Source organism: Uranotaenia lowii, chromosome 3, assembly GCF_029784155.1.
Source record: "Uranotaenia lowii strain MFRU-FL chromosome 3, ASM2978415v1, whole genome shotgun sequence".
NCBI classification, from domain to species: Eukaryota; Metazoa; Arthropoda; class Insecta; order Diptera; family Culicidae; genus Uranotaenia; species Uranotaenia lowii.
The window spans coordinates 328,111,897-328,128,683 of NC_073693.1; the positions used below are offsets into that span (position 1 = coordinate 328,111,897).

The 16,787-nt window shown below is 40.0% G+C and overlaps 1 protein-coding gene across 4 annotated transcripts in view; it reads right to left on the minus strand.

Moving 5' to 3' along the window:
• Positions 1-22: 22 nt before the first annotated feature.
• LOC129758514 (non-canonical poly(A) RNA polymerase protein Trf4-1-like) overlaps positions 23-16,787 on the minus strand; it is a 50,336-nt gene continuing 33,571 nt past the window's right edge. For all 4 annotated transcript variants that reach the window (XM_055756025.1, XM_055756026.1, XM_055756027.1 and 1 more), the window contains exons 3-6: positions 4,000-4,628; positions 3,797-3,934; positions 3,078-3,718; positions 23-2,983 (exon numbers count right to left, since the gene is read on the minus strand). In XM_055756025.1, the coding sequence (XP_055612000.1) occupies positions 2,408-2,983; positions 3,078-3,718; positions 3,797-3,934; positions 4,000-4,628 (1,984 nt within the window). In that variant the 3' untranslated portion in view covers positions 23-2,407. The remainder of the gene's footprint in view (positions 2,984-3,077; positions 3,719-3,796; positions 3,935-3,999; positions 4,629-16,787) is intronic.

Genomic DNA, 16,787 nt, shown 5'->3' on the forward strand with positions numbered 1-16,787 from the left:
GTTTTTTGGCTTCATCGCCATTTGAATTTTCGTTTTTTTTTTGGGCTTCTCTTTATTTACATAATAATTTTAACTTTTTTTCACTTATTCGATTTAAATAGTATTTTACAGATAAATTACAAATGTGGGTTTTCTTTTACGGTTTAATAAGATTTAATATATTTAAGATTTTGTACTCAAAATGACTGCTTTATGTGTTCTTTTTCTTTCATTCTCTTGTTGTTCGTTCATGTTGCAAGCAATTCTTGACCAGGCCAGGTCCGGAGTACTTATGTAATTTTGCTATAATTGATAAATCCAAAACAGTTACGCATTCAATTGCTGTGGCGAGCATTTCTTGGGTAGAACTAAATATTCGTTATCATCACAATGCTAGCTTTTGATATTATCCGAGCTCGTTGTTTTTTTTTATTTTTTCAAAATCGAAATTCAATCATATAATGATTTAACTACGATTTGCTTATTATGAGACAAATCACAATTCTATACCAATCATATTTAGGGCTGACATTATTCGACATTACACATAAATATAATCATTATGTAGGTTCAAGTTTAAACGAGGAAAGTTCGGAGTTAAATGGAAAAATATATTTTTTTCTAGAAAACTAAGCGTAGAAATACGAGGATACGAGAAGAAATGAATCATGATCAAGTATTTTAAAATGTACAGTTGAGTTGAAACCATTCTTTTATAATGTGCCTTATTTTAGGTTTGAGTAGAAAGAAATCATTCAATAGACTAAAATACAACAGATACAGTTTCGATAAGTTAAGCATTGCAACAAAATATTGCACGTACGCTAGTGAAACAGAAAGTTTTTCGTTTCAATTGGGGAAAATAGAAATAAAAGGTTGAATTTTGATTTGCCTTAGGGTTATTAAGTATGTTTCAGAAGAACAAATTTGATGTATTTTTTTTTTCAAATCAACTGTGTGTAAGTTAAAGTTCTTAAATCCAGCTGTTTTTATGTTTCCTTTCTGCTGATCAATTGCATTATTGTTTTTCTCTATGAACTCGCAGAGAGGAACATGTTTTCTCGATTCAAAATCGTTAAAAGTTTTTTTTTTTAATTCAGAAAGCATTTTGATGCAATTGGATAAATTTAGTTTTGTATGTGTTTTCTTCGGCCAATTTATTTTTATGAAAAAATTATTCGTTTTTTTTCGTTTCTTCTATATTTGATAAAACTCATTACATAATATGTTTTTTTTCGGGAAAAAATGAATACTTACTACATTCAATGATCGTTAAAAGCCGTATTATATGACACAGAGAAAAAAAAAATAAGATAAAGAATTTTTGCAATTGAAAGAGCCCTTTAATCCGCGCTAGCAATGATAACGATATACTTAATATCGGCAAAGTTGCGATAACTGGCCTGTGTGATTCTGATCCGATTACCGCACTTTAGGCGGTAATCACCTTGCTGCTGCTGTCACTGCTCCCTACCTACTAAGGTATTGTTTATTGATGGTAATTTCGCTTGGACCTTTCGGCATAGGTAGCTTCTTAGCTTTTTTTTTTGTATGAAAGAGTACAGAATAATATTCATTTTTACACAACATGATCGGTTCAAAAACTTCCCTCCAAACTCTAGAAGAATCTAGTTTTTTTCTGTTATAGTGTAGCTTTAAATGAATCTGTCTGCTTGATTTACTCTATTGATAATAGCAAAAACAAGTGTTTGCCTGTGAAACATTGATTAGTTTTGTCTTAATGCTTGTGGATGATGTGTTTTTTTATTGTTGTGTGTGGTTGGCAATGTGTCACATGGTTTATAATGAGAGAAAGGTTGAGTTACAATATTTTGCAACGGATAAATCTCGCTGGATAATCATGTTCTATCACGCTTATTGTTATAGGTTTTAGCACTTACTGATAGCTTAACTGGCATAAAGGTCTATAAGTTGCGTCTGACTATTGTTTTTTTTTAATTTGCTATGTTTCCCCAACAGCAGGAATACAGCGCACACGTCCACATTGTCCAAATTCGGTTGCGGGCAGTGAAATTCTACAGGCGGTCTTCGATATGGATAGGGACACTGTCAAGAGCGTAGCCTTAGGACAGGAAAACGATAACGAGAACTGATCATAGAGGAGTGGACTGGATAGATATCGATGTGCTATAACTTTTTCATATCTAGTCTACACTCACTACACGTATGATTATAGTTGAATTACTATACATTTTGCCGAATCCGTATACTAGCTTAATTCTAGTACATCCTGCTCAAAATGATGGCCGGAACGCCGGAAATGGCGAAACTTATACATATGTAGAAATAATATGTATTTTCGATCAGCTAGGTTGCGTCATTCCTTCCGCGGAACACAGCTGCTCGTTCCCAATCCCTACAGGCAATAGTGCACGTACCGGGTACAGTGCTGGTGCCGCGCATGCTATCATCGACTATCCATTCCGCTGCCACTGTTACTACCGCTACCCTTGTTGCCTTTATTGTTATCGGTTGGAGAAATGGTCTTTTTGCGCTTGGACGACGATGAATTCACGGCCGCGTTTACTGCGTTCTGGACGGCCTTTTTGTTCAGACTATAGAGCTGCTGGGAGGGAAGTTGGCCGCCAGATTTCGCCAGATCCTTACCGTTCGAGCCACTGACAACTCCTCCTCCAACAATGCCGCCACCGTCACCGCTTCTCATTAGCACGTTATTGTTGTTATTGTTCTGGCCTTGGTGCAATAGGTTTTCGTCCTTGCTGTGGTTCTGCTGGCTAGCACCGGTCATGCCCATCATGTTATAGTGCATTCCGATCACTGCCCGCCGGTGTTTGCTATTGTGTCGCACCAAGCCGTTATTATTGCCGCCGCCCCCGGTCGATTGTTGCTGGTTATTGCTAACGTTGTTGTTGTTCTGGTTGCCCATACGCTCTGAGCTGCTTCTGGCGGTGTAAACATTGAGCGGAACATTTTTACCGGTACCCATTTGATGCGGGGATGAAGTACTGCGACGGTTATTGATCTGAAATGGCGGAAGCGGAGATGGTTAGGTGTTTTGAGTTGAGACATACTGTCTTTTAAAGTTAAATTTCAAAAATAATAGCCCTTCTACTCACGTTATAATTGATCATTTGATTTTCGTTCAACCCGTCTAATGCCTGTTGCTGCTGCTGAACCATGGCGTGATGCTGATCCTCGATCAGTACCTCATGCGGGTGCGATGGCGGTGGAATATGGGAGGTGAGGAGAACAACGGGACCGCCGCCACCGATTTGGCTGTTGGGATGGTGGTGCTGAGGGTGTTGCTGATGTTGCAGGTCATGTAGTTCCGGTGATCGGTTTATACTCGTCGGTGAGATGTCCCGGGAGATGGAATGCGAGTCCCCGTCGCTGTCCATACTTTCTTCAGAGGTGTCCACATCCGAGAGGCTGTTCCTCCGTCGATTGTTGATGTTATTGTTGTTGCTGTAGAGTTGTTGCTGCTGTTGGAGTTGTCCTTGCTGCTGCAGGTGTAGTGGAATATACGGGTTCAGGGGATCGTTCAGTATCGTTGGCACTATGGTTTGGGCCGCTATCAGTCTATGCTCGAAGGTTTCCTTGATCCACTTGCGGTAGTCTATGACCTCATCCGTTACCCGAATTATCCTTCCGAGTATACTCTGACGGTTGCATTCGTTGAGATATTTATTAAGCGGGGAAACGGCCTGCATCAACACGATGTAGGCGTACTCGAAGGCCTGTTTCACCTGAAGGGCACCTGTTGGAAAACGGAGAAAACGATTATCAACTATACCTTAAGTAATGCGACATATTTTGATGGAACGTTTTGCTTTACCGTACGACGATCGTCCGATATCGTTGCCAGGTGTAAGCGGGTCTTCGATGCACAGTAAACTCGGTCGATGGCCATCAACCATTTCACGTTGCAACTCTTCTTTGGGAATATACCGTCCTCCATTTTTAACACTAATTCCTGTTGAATAAGACACACAAATTAGCTGATCTTTTAAAAATCAGATTGAACGATTTCTAGCTTACCAGTCTTCATGTAGTTAAATTTTCGCCCATAAAGTTCGAGAAACTCCATTAGCAGAACACCAAGGTTCGTAGTCTGTTTCTGATTGGCCCTCGGGTGCAGCTGCAGGAAGCTGATACACATCAGAATCAACGAGTACGAGGAAATGCCACCGGTGAAAACCTCGTTCAGATCGCGTTGCAGCAGGAACTGTTTCAGCACCAGCACCAGCTTGGCCAGCACCGGGTACTTGGATTTAAACTCCTTAATCAGTTCGGCCGACTGCACGCCGGACTGCATGTTGAAGGAAATGTCTACCTTGACCTGGGTTTCCCGGTCCGTTAGCTTGACAATCGGAACCGATGCTTTGTCCAGCACCCGCACCGACATCGGCTCGGCAATACCCCGGCTGATCAGTTCATTTTCCAGGGTACGCAACGGCAGCTTCTCCCAGCGTCCGATGACAACGAGATCTATATCACTGGTAGGCAGATAGAGTCCGGTACGGAACGATCCGAACATCTCAACCCGGGCCATCGGCCAGAGATTCAACACGATGTTTTCTATCCGGGCGACCACCTGTACCCTTAGCGCATGCTCCGTCGGTGTCGGTATCATGTGGGCGAAGAACTGCTCGATCTCTTGGTGTAGTCTGGAAGAGAAGAGGCAGAGAAAGAAGGAAAAACAATGAACCAAATGTTTACTCGGTCAAAAAATTCCAATTTAGAGCAGAACCAGTAACGCACACATAACCTTCTACGGGGATCGGTAAATGTATTCGCCGGACATCGGCAATGGGGATGGTAATGACGCGTGCTTTTTTTCTTGCTGCTCCGTCTGACCAGATGACCCGTTGAACTGACCAAAAACGGGGACAATACCTGAGGCAGGCAATGAATCAACCGCCGACACACGATGACATATGCGGCTAAAAATAGTGGGTCTTGTTTTGGGAGTTCAACTTACTTCGGGGAAATGAGATGTTTGCTTAGAAGGCATAACATGTAAGCTTTTTTTTTTTTTGTTCTCATGCGGAAATTAATAGTTTTAAAATATTTTATCCACAAATATCTTGTTATTAGGCAGAGAAGAGGCTGATATTTGATAATACTAATAATACCATGCCTATAATCTAAAATATGAAATCACAAAAATCCAATCAGGCACAGAATGGAATTCGTTTCAATCTTCCTCAATAAATATGATTTAAAAATGTTAATCTGTCGTGCAGTTCAGTCAAATTGTGCATCTTTCGATTCGTTGGTTGCAACAACAACCAAAAATCCCAAACTTGGTAGGTAGATTCCTACAATGGAAATCTGAATGAAAATTGCCGTATAATAAACGACACGATCATCAATGCCACGATGAATAAGTCTGAACGAGGGAAGACCTTGCTCACAGATTTACACGTACGTTTTGTTGCCAAAAGATTCACGCATTTGAGAGCATATCGCATCGTTCTATGGTAGCGCGTCGTCAACGTCTGTCATAGCCGTGGGTTTGTCGCAGACCGGAACGTCGTTGTAGTGTTATGCTAAATTTAGAGAAGTTTATGTATAATTAGTTGAGGATTTTAGGGAGCAGTTCCTCATTTTTCTCGATAGTCGTAAAACAATATTTATGGGAAGTTTTAGAGATTTCCTGAGAAAATCCGGTTATTGTGGCAGTGGAACCTGAAACTTGGTCATTTTCCTTAAATTTAATCTTTATAAGAAAAAACACCTATAAAAAGCGGATTAGCTTCATAAATGTATTGGGCAACGAGTTCAAAGACAAGACAAGACCTAGTTTTTGTTGACAATTTGCCTGAGAAATTGGAGCAGTTACCAAGGACCGAGTGAATTTGAGGAATATTGTTGATCAAGTTATTTCGTGCTGGAGAAGAGCGTTTCTGAGAAAGCATCTACTCGAAGAAAGCAATTCTCGACTATGCTGCGCACAAGAGCACAATGACACTACATTTGGAAGCATTGGGAGCCATACCATTATGTGGAAACAAAGTTTGAAGAACATCGATATCTTTCTGAAGAGCACAGCAATCAACTAGCGATGTAACAGTACGAAAATTGTTGAGATCGTCGGTGTACAACAGCTTCTCTGATTCAATGCTGGCGCATAAATCGTTGATAAAAAAGAAAGATTAACGGCCCCAGATGACATCCCTAAGAAACTTCAGCAGTGATAAGACGGGGGGTCGAATTCACATGACTTATACGAACATAAAAGCAGTGCGGTCTGTTATATAGTCATATTCGTCTAGATATGAGTTGATCCATTTGCAAAGCCAATCAGGTTCTTCAACCAATTTGTGCGGTACTTTATCAAAAGCCTAGCCCAAGTCTACATACATTAGGTAGCGTTATAAGAGGCTGTGTCATTCGGCCGAAAGTCATGAGGCCGAAAGCCATTCGGCCGAACGGTTATTAGGCCGGATGATCAATAGGCCGAACGGTCATTTGGCCGAATGGTCATTAGGCCGAATGGTCGCAAGGCCGAATCGTTTAAGGCCGAATCGTTTAAGGCCGAATGGTCATTAGGCCGAATGGTCGTCAAGCCAAATGGTCGTAAGGGTAAATGGATGCTAGGCCGAAAAGTCGTTAGGGCAAATTGTCGTTAGGCCGAATGATCATAAGGCTAAATGATCTTCATGAATGGTTGCTATGTCAATAAGAAACACTTGTCTGCATGCTAGGCCGAATGGTCATGAGGCCGAATGGTCGTTAGGCCGAATGGCTGCTAGGCCGAATGGCTGTTTGGCCGAATGGCTGTTTGGCCGAATGGCTGTTTGGCCGAATGGCTGTTTGTCGAATGGCTGTTAGACCGAATGGACGATAGGCCAAATTTGCATAAGGCCGAATGGTCGAATCCAGCCGTGCATCGATTCGGCCTGATGACTTTACGGCCTAACAACCATTCGGCCTAACATGAAAAAAAGCGATACATAATATGTCTTTATTGGCCTAGCATAAATTCGGCCCACCGACCATTCAGCCGAACAACCATTCGGCCTAGTGGCCATTCGGCCTAACGACCTTCAAGGAACCATTCGGCCTTACGACCATTCGGCCAAATGACCATTCGGCCTGATGACCATTCGGCCAAATAATATTCGGCCAAATAACCTTCGGCCTAATGTCCCATTCGGCCTATTGTCCTATTCGGTCGAACATCCGTCGGCTTTTTAACCCATTCGGCCTAGTGACCTTCGGCCTAAAATCTTTCGGCCTTTGGCCGAATGTCCGGCCCCCGCGTTATAATTAAGTATGTCTGTTTGTTTAATTTTGAGTGTGTAGTGATTGGGTTGATTCGAGCCAAAATTCAGTGTTTAGAATTAAGAGTGTGCAGCGTCAAACACACACAAACCGAAAAGTAAACAAAAACAAAAACAAAACAACATCGTGGCCAGAAAAGACGCTAAGTTGTACGGCACAGTTCGTTTTGCTTCCAGTTTCGTGCCATCCGTTCATCCAAAAGCTGTTGCCCGTAAAGGACCGGACCATCCCGCTTCAGCTGATTGTAGGAGAGCGACTAAAAGTCGGTTAGCATGAATTGGACGTTAATTCTTCCCAAATCCCAGGCAACGGTAGAGTTGAAGGCGACGTTATTCTGCCACGACGGTTCATGGCCAAACCGAACACAGCGGAAGGCGGAACCAGCTTACCAATACCGATGGCCTCCGCTGCGTGGGTGAAGAATTAACGCTGCAGAAAGAAATTCTTGAGAAACAGCGAACCAATGTTTCTTTACCCCGAGTAGCTGGAATGTTGTCGAGGCGAGACCATAGTTGATCATCGAGCCGGAAACATTCAGAGTACGTCGCACAGGGAATGGAGGGGCGAATGAAAAGAAGTCGAACCGTGAGCTAATGGAAGGTCGTCGGACCAGGTGGAATAGTCAAACCGGATCTATGGAAGGTCGTCTTGGTAGAGCCTCTGGGAAGTCATCTGAATAGTACTAAAGAAAGGTGTGAGACCGAAGTCATTGAAGGTCATCGAAACGTAAACCAGATGAAAAGTCCTCGAACTGGGAATCAAGAGCCATTGAAAAGTCGCCGGGCCCATAAACTTCTTTAGGACTATTTATCCTCGGGATAGTTATGTTAACATTATTTATTCAATTTCTGTACGATTTGTCCATCTTACCCCCACGTACATATGTCCATCGCTGTACAATTTTCTATCTTCGTCAGAGCTTCATCACATTGATATGATAGGATTTCTCTTGTATCAAATTGTCTGTTTGACAGAAGCTGCGTTAAATCGTTGGTAAAAATAGGTTTCAACTGGTTTCTGTCAACTGATAGATGGTCAACGAGCCAATGTTTTGGTCGAAAGTAGTCAGATCGTTGTTCAGTGGAGCAAGTTGAAATTAGTCGAAACCAATCTAGCTCGGCAATAGGATTCGTTTTGACCTGGTAGAAATTGGTCGAAGTCAATTAGAAAGAGACAGGTGATCAAATGTCAATATATTTCTACTTGTTTCGACCCGTTCCGAACAGACTTCATTGAACTGACTTATATTGTATTGTCAGTTTCTTAAAAGTGTTTAAGTTTGAACTGTTTTTGATGTTCATCGATAGAACATTATACAGTTTTTTAAACGGCTTTTTTACGCGATTTTCGGGAATTAACTCGTTTTTTTACGCGGTTTTTGGAATTTACGCGGTATTTGAGTCCTTTTCAAAGGAAAACAATTAGAATCTTTTTGAGACCTGAGACACGAGACATAAGACATGAGACCTGATACTTGAAATATGAGACCTGAAACCTGAGACATGAGACAAAAGACATAAAACTTGAGAGTTGAGACCTGAATTCCGAGACCTGAGACATAAGATTTGAGACCTGAGACCTGAGACATGAGAAAAAAAAACCTGAGACTTGAGACCTGACACCTGAGATCTGAGACCTAAGACATGAGACATATCTCAGGTCTCTGATCTCAGGTCTTTTGTTTCATGTCTCAGGTCTCAAGCCTCATGCCTCAGGTCTTAGGTCTCATGTCTCAGGTCTCAAGTCTCATGTCTCATGTCTTGTGTCTTTTGTCTCAAGTCTGGATGTCATTAGCACGTCATTGTAATGTCGTTGTCACGTCATTGTAATGTCGTTGTCATGTCATTGTCATTGTCAATGTCATATCATGTCATTCATTTCAGGTTCTCTCTGTCCCAGCTTAAAGTATTTTCTACACGGTTTTCCGCAATTAGCACGGTTTTTACGCGGTTTTCGGGAATTAACGGAATTCGGTTTTTTACGCGGATTCAAAAATAAACGTAGTTTTTTTACGCGGTACGTATAATCGCGTAAAAAAACCTTACTGTACATCTTCAATCCGTTGTAGAAAATAGATCGTTTGCTCATCTCTTTTTTCGTGTTTGGCAATATAAAATCTTGAGCTCTCCCTGTACTCCGTACTGCTGACCATCCAGTAAAAAAGTTGGTAACATATCTTTCTTCATTTTGAATATATAGTACAGTCGATATGAGCTACAAAATTAAGCTTTCCATCGATTTGTATTCCCAGGTATTTGAATTGATGTACTCTTTCGATTGCACCATCATTAATAGATAGGTTTGAACGGACTCCGATTTTGCGATTTCCAATAAATATCCAGCTGGGTTTATTGAGGTTCAGACACAATTTTCGCTGTTAAAAAAAGGTATATTTTTCAAATCAGCATTTGCTTCTTGTATGACCTGCTTCAAATCATTGCCACTCCAATATCAGACTGAGTCATCCGCAAATAGCTTTTGACGACCATACTGTAAACATTTTTTCATGTCATTGATGTAAAGTATAAATATCAATGGGCCCAACCCACTTCCTTGTGGGACACTTAAGTTATTTTATCTTTATCGCGAGTAAGATGAACCAAATATTGTTCTTTGCATTCTATCACCTAAATAGTCCTTGAACCAGTTATGAACTGTCCCACTGATGCCAATTTCTATTAAAAAAAATCAACCAAAATTGCTCGATCAATCGTTTCAAAAGCTCTTTTGAAGTCTAGAAACACAGTAACTGTGTAGATACCATTTTCGATGTGGATTTTCCATTTAGGAAGTACCTAATGCACTGCAGATTCTGTTGAATGTTGCTTCCTGAATCAAGATTGTTCGGTTATCAGTATTTCTTCGTCCTCAATAAAGCGTAGATAATGTGTTTAAACTACAGTTGAACACTTCCATGTTTCTGGTATTATCCGTGATCGAAGACTTGTGCCAATAATATCTCACAACGGATTTTCTAGTACAGGTAAACAATCTTCAAAAACTCGTAACAAATCATTTTCTATACCTGCCGTGGAACTACATCGCCGGTGTCATCAAAAGGCGCTAGTAATCGTCATTCGAGAGCCTAAGTGGAGATGGATTGGGCAAATGCTGCGAAGAAATGAAGACGACATTTGCAGCTCGTGGCGGCGAGGCCTAGCCGCCAAAATCCTAACTGTCGACGAGAACCTTGACTGGGACCAAGTGAAGACGCTGGCTTTGGATCGTCAACAGTTGAGGTCTTTTATCACGGCCTTATTCGACGGTGAATCGACGCGGGATCATCAAGTAAGTAAGGAAGACTGTACGATTTTTCAAACAAAAGAAGTCGCTTGTTCCATCCTTATTTCAATACAAGGTTTGATTTTGTTTTTACTACAGCACATGTCAAATCCTAGAGATACCATACTTGGCACCATTGTAATTGTGTCCAAAGGGAACCCAAAACCTTTTGACATTTTTTTTTTGGTTCAAATCAACCCAGCATGATGTACAAAATACTTGCTGATGCACTTCAACAAAAGTCTAGATTTTAATAATCTGAAAATTAGTGGGGCCTAAATAGAGTTGTTCAACTCTTGCCCATCAAAATGTACATTCGTTTCATCCAAGCGTAAAGAATATTTCTTTAATCAATGTTAGATCATTATTTGCATTAATTCGATCTAACCGGTGTTTTCTTTACACCCATTCCTTCGATGATCTTTCCAAACTTATACTCTATGAGTCTCTTCTTTCGGTGGTCGATCTTTCGTAATGAAGTTTTTTCGATTAATTTTTCGCATGGTCAAACAGCGTTTTCTGGTTAGCGCTTCATTTATTGGTGGTTTTCAAGTCATTGACATCATGTTTGGAGATTTTCGATGGTCAAAAAATATTACGAAAAATAAAGAATAAAATAACATGCTGTCAGACATACCTTATAGATTTTGGAATTCAGTTTTTCACCTTTTTCAGATACATTTAAAAGCCGATTACGGTCGTCTAGCTGTTATTCGATTGAAGAGTTCAACTTTAAAAAGGGTCAACAATAAGGGCCGCTTTATTGTTTATCGTCAAAACAAAACTTAGTTACAGATTCTGATAAATTACTGAGGCTTTTATCACATAATAAAAACCATGCACCCGCCCGGAAAGATTTTTAGACATTTTATTTCGGCTGTGCAGTAGTTAATTAGTGATCACCACTGAAGCAGCTAGCACCACGTTAATCTAGTTATATGAAATAATAATTCCATTTCGAGTCTCTTAAAGCCAACCACCGATCACCACCACGACACGGGTGGTTCCTTCATTCCTTTCCGTTTGAACAGTTTTCGGTATGGTTTGGTTTCGCCGCCCGTCTAGTTTAAAGATGACTGTGGCGTGCCGTGGCAATAAAATAGACGACCCCAATAGAAGTGGGTACATACTTAGGTATTTATCATGTGTGGGGATAAAATACCGAAAAAAAAATATAAAGTTTGGTTAGACACCGGAACGCTGATCGGGTTTGGTTCCTGAGACGTTTTAATTCAGTATCTTAATTGAATGATGGTGCCTTGTTTGAGGCATCAGGTAATATTTTCAATGTCTTTTCCTCAAAACAAAAATCGCATATCTATGGTGTTCTACCAATAGATTATTTACCAACTTATTAAAATCAAAATAATCGAAATCCGAAAAGCTTACGGTGTGCGTTAAGTTTTTGAGAATAATCGCTTGTTGTTCGTGTTTTCAGTTAACATTTGATCCCAATTCGATCGTACCGCACTTGCAACAAAACAAATTCGTCCCAACAGCATGTGGTTGAACACCAGAAAAAAAAGCACACTAAATTCCGCATACGCAAAACTGCTGTTGCTGATGATGGGTTCCTCCTGTACCTATCTGACGGGCTTGAATCTGGGTCGCGCATCAGGGTACAAAAAAAAATCAAAATGTCCATTCAACACGAGACACAAAAAAAATGGGGGGAGCTTGAAATGTGCGTTTTTTTGCTGCTGCCTCTCGCAAAGATGGTCACAGAGATCCGCCATTGGTGGGATGTGGATGTCGCGCATTAACATGTGGGTTTCCCCAAACCGGATCTCGCCGTGCACTTTTGTTAATGATTCAAGGGCTTTGATTCCAATGGTGAAATTATTCAAAGGTCACATTTCGAATTTCACGGATAAAGCATCTACGAAGAGAACGAATCAACAATTCTTATCAAGAGCAAACCAGTTTTTTTTAAATAAAAACATCGAAAGCAGCATTGAAATTGAAAGTTTCTTTTAAGCTTCAGCCAGAAATTGCTCTAAAAGTTTAAATTGATTTTTTACGATTCCTGTATCCCGGATTATGTCTGTACGCTGCCTGAGCAAAAGAAACCTGCAAAAAATAATACTTCGTTCCCGAGTTTCCCGGCCGTTTGGTTCGTTCCGGTCTCTTACACTTTTTTTTTTTGCTTCAAGGTTATCCAACACAGATGACGTTTTTTTTCGTGTGTTTCCTTCTCGATTAAATGTAGCAAATCTCAAGAACAAACCGGCTGCGGGTTTGCAGTTCCTGGTCGTTTGTTGGCGGTTCGAGTCAAAACAGGTTTGCTCTCCGTTTGAGTTTGCTTTCAAAATGGCAAAAATAGCTGCTGTAATGTTAGTTTGATACTGAACTTATTGACTGATTTATCAGATTTAAGGTGACACGAATGACTCAGGGGGTGAATCATTTTACACCATTCGAACTTATTTTACATAATTTGACCTTTGATTAATTAGGGGCCCGGCATTCGTCCGAAGGCCGTCAGGCGAAAGATGTTAGAACGAAGGATGTGCGACCGAATAAGACAATAGGCCGAATGGGACATTTGCCCTAAGGTTATTGGGCCGAATGGATGTTAGGCTGAATAGACGTAAGGCCGAATGGGTATAAGGCCGAATGCATGCTATGCCAAATTGCCGTTAGGCCAAATGGTCATTAGGCTAAATGGTCATCAGGCCTAATGGTCGTAAGGCCGAATAGATACTAGGCCGAATGGATGCCAGGCCGAACGGATGGTAGGCCTATAAGACATATTTATCGCATGTCTGCATGTTAGGCTGCACTTGGCCGAACGGACGATAGGTCGAAAGTTCGTTAGGCCAAAAGTTCGTTAGGCCGAAAGTTCGTTAGGCCGAATGGTCGGCTTAATAACCATTCGGCCTAAGGATCATTCGGACTAACGTCCATTTGTACTAACAACAATTCGATCTAACATGCAGACAAGCGCCAAATATGTCATTCGTTCGACCTAACGACCATTAGGCCTAGCATTACTTCGACCTGATGATCATTGTGTCTAGCACCCATTCGGCAAAACGATTATTCGGCCTGACATCAATTCGGTCTTAGTAACAATCCGCCTATCGTCCATTCGGCCTAATGATCTTTAAACCTGATGACCATTCGGCCTAACGTCCATCGGCCTTATGACTTTCAGCCGAATGACCCAGCCTCCATAACTTATTTTCTCTCAGGTCCAAACTGATTACAATCTTAAGCAAACTTGTTCATTGGAATGAAATTTTCGATATAAAATACTTTGGGAGATTCTACAGTGTTGCCAGCTTCCTCTTTTCACATGTCAATTTATACCAAAACTTCAAAATGAACAATCCTCATGCAACTTGCACCGGATAAAGTTGCGACCTATAAAATTACTCCACCGGACGGAACGGAATGGTCTCTCGAATGAAATGGTTTTAATTGAGGGGGTTCACCCATCAACAGTAGCTTTGGGAAGAAAAACTGGGTGACTTTGCATCGCCATTCAACTCCGCCAGCCAACTAAATGGTCGGTCAACACATCACATAACCATAATCCGTCGTCGTGTTGTGCCTCCCGCTGACCAAATGAGTGACGGCTCAACTGCCAGCAGGTTCAGTCAATTTGCATCGACGTCATTCACCGAAAAAATTCGCAGTGACCACCAGCTACGCTACAGCCTCGTTCGCATTCCTCAAGGTACAGTCAGTCAATGGTTGTCGGAAGAGTAATCCTCAATTGAGACATTACAAAATGTCCCATATATTTTTCAAGCCCCATAAATTTCTAGAGATTCGTTATTGATTTCAATAATACGATGATTTTACAATGTTATTGAAGTACAAGATGCCTCTATAAACCAAGTATATCAAAACGTCTTGAATGTTTTACGATCAAGAATAAACTTTGTGCCTCTTTTTTTATACAACAAGAACGAATTGTTTCACTGGAATATCTTCTTTAACTCTCTATTTAATCACTACTATAAATCCAATTATAATTTTTTTCCGTAATATTTGAAAGCTTTGAAATAGCTTAGCTTGATGGACTACTCACCACATCCACCCTAAACTATGGAACCCGAAACTGCTTCATAATGAATTTCAAGATTTAACAAGAATTAATACGGGTTTTTCTTATTGACTTTTTTCGGTGAGTGAAACAACTTTTTTAAATTTTACGTAACGTTTCGGGTTACTTTTCTTTTGAAACATGATATGACACTAGCCACAAAACCGAAAGAGAAAATTAAACACGAAGTTTTCACTAAAATGAAAGACCCTATTCCAAAAGAAGAACAACGAAATGTGGTCTATTCCATACCATGCAAGGACTGCCAAGACCTAGTGTACATTGGCCAAACAGGTAGAATGCTTGGAAAAAGATTACAGGAACATGAAAAATTAATCGCAAAAAACGAACCAAAATCGGGATTAGCGCAACACGCAATAGAAGCGCAACACTGTTTCGACTTCAAGAAACCAGGAGTACTCGAGCGGAATTTGAGAGTTCGGGAAACCAGAGAAGCTGCCGAAACCCTACACATCCAAGTAAGAGGAAAGGAGCGAACATCGAATCAACAAACCGAAGTAGGAAAACTAGCTACCTACAACGGTCTCATAGCCAAACTGAGAGGAGAGACAGTAAACAAACCGACAAGCAGCCGAACAGAATAAAATTGTGCTGCTTTATTTTTTGTAAGTGATGTGAAGTATTGTAATTTTGATAAATGTAATTTAATTTTAAAAGTTTAAAGTTTTTAATAAAAGTAAATATTTTTAGACGTCTGATGATGGGTGAAGAAAAGTAACCCGAAACGTTACGTAAAATTTAAAAAAGTTGTTTCACTCACCGAAAAAAGTCAATAAAAAAAAAAAAAACCCGTATAAAAAGTACCGGTGATAAACTTTAATTCATCTTAACAAGAATTAGTTGTTTATATGGAATTAAACCATTTTCTTATCATACAACTTTACTTTTAACGCATTTCGAACTCCATAGGCGCAGGCGTGGTTCAGTAGAATTAATTCCACATCGCCAATGGTTGCTACTCCGTGATTAACCGAGGCCTTTAATTGTGTTCAAAGGTCAAAATTATGAAACCTGGGATTTGTTGCACATTCACTATGCCCAAAACTGATGATCTCTCTTTAAACATCAATAACGGCGCCGGCCACGTCCTAGTAGTCAATAAATGGGTATGAAAAAAGAGAAAGGAATGAAAGAAATAATTTGCGCTTTAGGACCGAATCACCTCTGCATCCTAGAAAATAATTTTGTTTGGGAAAGTGGGTAAAGGGATATGATCTGGAGACACATTTGACTGTGTTGCGATATTAGAGTAAACCCAAAATTCGTGCACTTATATTGTGTTGAAACTTACGGTTTCCTCCGGCACAGCAGCAAACTTCTGCTGCCACGAGCAGAACCAAAACATTGTTTGTTTTGGTCCTCTTGCTATGTTCAATTCGCAATCGAGAAGAATAGATCAATGATTGCTGCTGATGACAGGTGATGATGATAAAACACGGTACAAATGTTTACATCATCACACGGTTAAGTGAGAATACTCAAATTGGGTTTGTGATAATACAACAGTGTTGCCAGATATTCTGGGTAAGAGTATCAAAGTAATCATTGAGAAATGAGTACTTTCCCGGTTGTTAGGGAATATGATAAGTGGAGAGCGCGACAATAGCAATCGCTAATAAATTGAGTAGTTATGACGAAACACGAATAAAGATAACTCTATTCCACCACTGAAACCTGCGTTGATTACTCATTTCAACATATTGTTTATGTGAAACGCAAGCTGAACCTCATTTCTTCTTATTTGTTTTTACCTAAATAATGCAAACTTATTCACCTAATTTTTTACTAAACTAAGAAAAGATTTGTTCGTAACGAATCGTTTGAACATATGTAAGAACTCGTTGCTATTCATGTTCACATTGTGTTAAGGTTTATGAAGTAGATACTGTTAAATAAAATGGAAAAGAACAGAATAATTCATCCCGTAACTCATATTCACTTCTATTTTGACTAAAGGGCCTCATACATTTTTTTTCTATAAGTATTAGAATTATCATTTGATTATATTTTTTATTCGATACCTACTAGTAACCTTTGAACTTCCTGATTCAATATATGACAACAATAAAAAAGAGAAACAAAAAACAGAAAATATTTTAACATCATTAAATCTAATAACTATCACGCATATACGACAAAAATGAAGAGGTGGTACATACATTTTCAAAAATAAAAAATA